We start from the raw sequence: 6,367 nt of genomic DNA, 5'->3' as shown, positions 1-6,367 counted from the left end.
ACCACGTTTCATGGCAAGACAATAACTGAAACGCTAAGCAAGGCAATCCAGTGAAGGCGAATGTCCATAGTACACAGCTGTCTTCAGCCTATTCATCAAGGCTGGTAGTACCGGAAAACTGCCATGTTCACCAGAAGAGCTGGTTCTTCCTATGCTCATTACATTTTAGTTTGACACAAGACTACTAATTCATCAGCCTGCAGCCCATGATTTACTACTGAGTAGTTAAATGATGGTCAAAAAAGGCAGAGAGAGGGTAAGAATCACATAATAAAGATACATTCTATGGGATAAAAAACGTTTTTAAAAGTCAGCCTAATTGTATCTTTAAAAAGTTGCTTCTGCCAAAACCAGGTGTGAATCTTACAACTTATACAAACCAACTTCCCAACAGGCCAGTAAAGTACTTTAAGTACACAAGTAAAAATAAAATTTAGTGCCAGTGTTAGTGACATATTTGGTTTCCATTTACATTTTAGTCATTCTCAATACTGATTAGGCACACGGCATTAAGTTTTAAAAAATAATGAATTGTTCAAAAGATTATTACTAGACCTATAACTATTATACTCTCTGGAGGTTTCCGTCATCACAGTAAGATTAGGAGCAAGTTACTGGTCAAATGATACCTGAACACAGAAAAAAAAACAAAAAAAAAAAAAGAAAAGAAAATGATTAACCAGCACACTTTTAATTAGCCTAGAGATAATATGCAATAAAGGGGAGAGACTGGAAGTGTAAAATTTGGAGTGGAAAAAGGACTTCAGAGATAATCTAATTTGCTGGTCTAGAAAGGGCTGAGCACTATTAATCGAGTCCAATTCTCTCATTTTTCAGATGAGAAGCTCGAGATCAAGAAGAAAGAGAAATGGGAAGGAACAACTGGCAGAGCTGTGCCCCAAGTACACTCGCACCCTAGTGCCCTTCTGCATGTAAGATGTACTAGGCTGCGCATCTGATTTGTACCTGTAGAGAAATTAAATCTTCCTCGTTTTTCAGTTGCTGGTGGCTCCCTCTGGTATTTTTCCGAAGTGTACAAGTGAGATCCCTGCTAGCTAGAAACGCTGACTCCGGGGGATCAGTAATCCTTTCTTACTTGGGTACTAGCTATGCCTTACTGGCAGAACTTCATGCCCTAAATCTAGAAGTTACGAAAGGTGGAGCTACAGAAATAGTGAGTCAAAAGAAAATCTGAGCTACAGTGCTTGCCACTTTTCAGTCTTGTTTAAGACTTTGCTGACTAAGGCATACTCTTCCCTTTTTCTACGCTGAACTAACAGGTAAACATTTACATGCTCTCCAATTATTTCATGTGTAGTGTGTCTCCCTAACTGGATAAAACAGGCAGGAATCAGATCTCATTTATTATTTTTTGAGACAGAGTCTCGCTCCCTCACCCAGGCTGGAGGGCAGGGGCGTGATCTTGGCTCACTGCAACCTCCGCCTCCCGGGTTCAAGAGACTCTCGTGCCTCAGCCTCCCCAGCAGCTGGGATTACAGACATAAGCCACCATGCCTGGCTAATTTTTATATTTTTTAGTAGAGACAGGGTTTCACCATGTTGGCCAGGCTGATCTCGAACTCCCAACCTCAGGTGATTCCCCCACCTTGGCCTCCCAAAATGTTGGGATTACAGGTGTGAGCCACCACACCTGGCCAGGAATTAGATCTCAGATTTCAAAATATTTCCAACTTCTGTAAAGAACTCAATAGCTAGTTGTTGATGTCTAAGTCAAGTAAGAATTATATACAAGATTTAAAAACATACACACCGAGGGTTCAATAATCTGGTATGGATGGGACACAGAAAACAGAATTGTAGGCTGGGCGCGGTGGCTCACGCCTGTAATCCCCGCACTCTGGGAGGCCAAGGTGGGTGGATCACAAGGTCAAGAGATCGAGACCATCCTGGCCAACATGGTGAAACCCTGTCTCTACTAAAAATACAAAAATTAGCCAGGCGTGGTGGCGCTCGCCTATATTTAAAAAAAAAAAAAAAAAAAGATAATTGTGTCTTTTCTGAAAAATGTTTAAAAAAAGAAAAAATTCTTTTTTTACCCTTTTCATTTATTCTTGGCAAATAATGCCAACTAGCAATTTTCCTTTCACATCTTCACCAGCGCATCATTTTAAAAAAGCAATAATCAGCCTCTCAAAATAATGGCATAAATAAACATTTATAGGCATAGTGCAAATCCCACAACTTTAACCCAACTACTTCCTCTATATTTATGGGAACAAAACTAAATGATAATCTACAAAGCCCAACAATGAGAAGATAACCATTTGGGTGGCCTGATTCTCTTGCTGTCGGAGAACACGGCATGGACGTTGGAACAGTGTGGACTCTGGATTCCAATTCTGATTTGCCGCTCACTAGCTGTGACATCCTGAGTAAGTTCACTATACCTGTTTTCTTAACATGGGAAGAAAATATGTATTTCGTACAATTCTTAGGGAGACTGAAGAAGAAAATGTACATAAAAGAACCTAGTGCATGCCAGTTACTCAGTATTAAGTTTCCTGTTCTTTTCTCATTTGGCACTGTTCTTTCTCTTCTCCAGTTCCTTCCGATATCAAATTCAAAAAAGTATTCCTCTCACTTTTTTTCCCACTAGTTTTCTTCTTCTTCTTCTTCTTCTTCTTTTTTAAATTTGAGATGGAGTGTCACTCTGTTGCCCAGGCTGGAGTGCAGTGGCACGATCTTGGCTCACCGCAACCTCTGCGTCCCGGGTTCAAGCCATTCTCCTGCCTCAGCCTCTGAGTAGCTGTGATTACAGGTGCCTGCCATCACACCCGGGTAATTTTTGTATTTTTAGTACAGATGGGGTTTCTCCATGTTGGTCAGGCTGGTCTTGATCTCCTGACCTCAGGTGATCTGCCCACCTCGGCCTCCCAAAGTGCTGGGATTACAGGCGTGAGACACCGTGGCCTGGCCTTCCCAGTAGTTTCCATTCCATCTCCCTCTATTTTTCTCTTATCACTCTCGAAGTCTATCTTTCTTGTTCTTGTCCTCTCTAGTTTTTTTTTTTTTTTAAACACTCTCTTTCAAGCTGTGTCCAACACCCACAAAGAATGACTATTTTTAACTAACCTTACTGACCTCATTTAATCTATTCAATAAAACCTCTGCCCTAAAGAGCAAAGAAACTTGCAGAGGAAATAAGGCAAACTGGAAGACGCATACTCTGTCAGTGGATTGAACTCTTGAGCAAGGCAATACTCCGCAATAATGGACTCTTCTCATGTACAATGTGTAACTATTCCCATGGGCCTCTATGTCAACCCTAAGATGATGACACTCCTGCCTCAAAATAAAATACAATCAAGCCCACCACATCTTGTACTGTAGACAACCCAGCCGCATGTTAAGCTGGGTGAAAGTACCATGCAGTCTTTTAAATCACTTTATCTCTACTTAATCATCCCACAGTAACCCAAGTGGAAAAACTCACTTTGGTTTCTCATAAATGAATATGCATGTGCTGAACATGTCAGAAAGAACTACACCCTCTCACTGATGAACATGTTGTAAGTTCCCCCAACTGTTTTATCAAGAGAAGCGAGAAGGTAAAGAGAATGAAACAGAGCCCTACAGGAAAAATGGCTGACTTGACATGTTTGAGCGAGTTGGGCTTCAGCTATGACTTTGCTGGAGTACAGATGGGTACCATCAGAGCACAAAGCTGAGCGAACCTCCTCTTCTTACCCTGTGCCTCCCTGAATTTTTAGATTTCTGACCTTGTCTGCTACCAACAAATGTTTTACCCTCCGGTGCACCTTTGATAATATACAGCTCTATTCTTCAAACAGCAAGTATGTTATCCAAGTTCAGAGATACAACTGAGGAATGAACATGAAAACCATCTTTCACTCAATAAATCAGAAGCTGCTAGTTAAGCCTCAAGAGCCTATGAAAAAACACCAAAGTGTAAGTATTAGTCACCAATCTAAAGAGAGAACTTTGACTCAAGGTAGAAATGAAACTGTAATTATATAAATATATTTATAAATATTTATACAATTATATACTTATACATAAGCACTTATACAGACTTAGAAAAAAATGTAAGAACATTAATTCAAAAGGACTCACTGAAGAAGAAACAGAATTGTCCATGATTTCCTTGAGGAGATACGTAACTCATTCTTTTGGGAGGGTTCCTCACAATTCAACCATTAGAAACCAGGGTCTGTAACTGTGTACTAGCAACACATAGCATCTCTTTTTCTTCTTTTCCCCAATCCCCTAATTGCCAAGAGCGCAATCTTAAAGTAGATGAAAACCTAAAGGTCTCTAAGCAACAGCTGAGGAACTTACGTTCCTCAGATAAAAGAATCAATCTAAATCCTCAATTGACAAAAAGGTCCATTTAATATTTTCATTTTACAAGTTAAAACTTCTAGAATCACGACTACCCCTTCAGAGGATTCCATTTATGCTCAAAATATGAACTGAGCATAGGGTGAAGTTGGTGTATAAATGGTATTCCACAGATTCAAGATGGTCTCTTCTAAAAAACACCGAAGAAAGCTTTCACCAACTCAAATTTGATTTTCGGTTTTGTTGGCAGGAAAAACCCACAACATCTGAAAATGACTAGTACCCTCCGCCACCCGCCCCCCGCCTTTTACTCAATGTTGTCTTTTGAATTGAGTTTAAAGGTCTTCCCCTTAGAGAGGCTTTCAGTTCTGATACCTTTTGAAAGAAAACAGCATGCGGACTCATGTTCCATTCAGTCACCACAGCCTTTCAGAGACTATTCCAACCAGGGGCAAAAAATGAACCATTATTTCTAACCAAAAGAACATGGTTAGCAACTCTCAGCTGAATGGTTTTCTTTTTCCCCAGGGACATACCTAAGTATGCCTGAAACAACACAGGACAATCAATAACCATAGTGGTTACAATGACAAGCCACTGTACTACATGATTACTGACCAGCTGCCTTCCTACAGATCACTGCAGACTCGGACAATGGAGGGCTCCAAAGGAGCTCATCTGCTGTGCTAGCAAAAACAGCAAGCATCTTCCTATCCCAGTCACCACGATAGGTTCACTTTAGGTCCATTCCTGGACTAGCAGGATCAATACAGAGTAATAAAGAAAACTGTCTCAGCTAGAACAATGAAAGTCACCCCATGCTATATGCTCCATATTTAACACTCATTCTGCCAATAACACATGTCATGGAAATAGTTCTTACAGCTGGGAACATGAAAATCCTTTGAAAAAAGTTTTTAGGTATGATGAGCAATAATTACAAGGGATGCTTTTTCCACGGAAACAGAAGCCTGGATATTTTCTTAAGTGATATTTCCTACATGAAGAACACAACAAAACCAAATCCACGTTAGAGAATTTCTTCTCCCTACTACACATGGGGGCTTACAAAAAAGGGAGGGTTATTCTTACTCTGAATCTAGCCATTCCTTTGCCCAAAGAGTCTGGGGAGTAACATGAACATTTGATCCCAAAAAAGTGCCGTGCAAAAGACCACTTACTGGGACACACAACTCCTGCTGCCAGTACTAGGAGAGGTCTTATTCTTACACTTCAATTTGGTCACCAGATTAGGTAAGAAAGTGTAGGGGGAGCGGGAAGAGTACGGGGTGGGGAGGGGGAAAACAAGAAAAAAACGAAGGGGGAGAAAGAGACTGATTACAGGAGAGATCAAGAAATAAGAGAAGGAAGGTGACTTGCTTGCCCAACTTTGGCTCTGTGGTCCTATGAGCCAAAATGCATACTTAGTGACATGGTATCTCACAGGAAAAGGGAAAAAAGGGGTAAGCTGAGAGAGGTCAAGCCATGGTGTTAATTTCTTTCCTGTACAAAGACAGTCTCTTGAGGACAAAGGCCTGCCTCTTGCAATGTAATATCATAGTCCAGATGAGATAATTTCCTTCGAGGAAAGTTGGTGAGAAGTTCAAAACGTTCATTTGGATATCCTTTAGACTGCACGTGCTTTACCAAAGCCTATACAAACGAGAAAGACAAAGCCATTAGATGGAAATAAAAGGAAAGAGCATATTAGTGAATTAAATATAAAACATTCTCTTTTTCATCATATTAGATCAGCTATTAAGTGTAAGTTCTTTCAGATAACCAAAGCTTGCCCTTGTGGAAGGGCCACTAGAAACCTTTGGACGGGGAGAGAAATCTGTACCCAATGACGTACAGCCATTAAGTGATACTGAAATACACAGTTATTATTTGTCTCCCCAATAAATACACCCAGTCACTATTTATAAAATTAAATTATTGTTCTCATTTTTAAACATTCTATCCGTTTTCCTTTCTTCTTTTATCAAGGGAGGCAAGTCCTTCATTCCACCTACACCCGGTCCTTCATTCCACTACACCCGGT

General features: G+C 40.4%; 1 protein-coding gene across 1 annotated transcript in view; it reads right to left on the bottom strand.

Moving 5' to 3' along the window:
* Positions 1 to 2,968: 2,968 nt before the first annotated feature.
* Positions 2,969 to 6,367, bottom strand: part of UBXN7 (UBX domain protein 7) — a 78,488-nt gene continuing 75,089 nt past the window's right edge. The window contains exon 11 of the mRNA XM_023214822.3: positions 2,969 to 5,976. Coding sequence (XP_023070590.2) covers positions 5,815 to 5,976 — 162 coding nt within the window. The 3' untranslated portion in view covers positions 2,969 to 5,814. The remainder of the gene's footprint in view (positions 5,977 to 6,367) is intronic.

This window comes from Piliocolobus tephrosceles, chromosome 2 (assembly GCF_002776525.5).
Source record: "Piliocolobus tephrosceles isolate RC106 chromosome 2, ASM277652v3, whole genome shotgun sequence".
NCBI classification, from domain to species: domain Eukaryota; kingdom Metazoa; phylum Chordata; class Mammalia; order Primates; family Cercopithecidae; genus Piliocolobus; species Piliocolobus tephrosceles.
The sequence above is the reverse complement of the archived record's forward strand: the minus strand, read 5'-3'. Positions and strand labels throughout refer to the sequence as shown.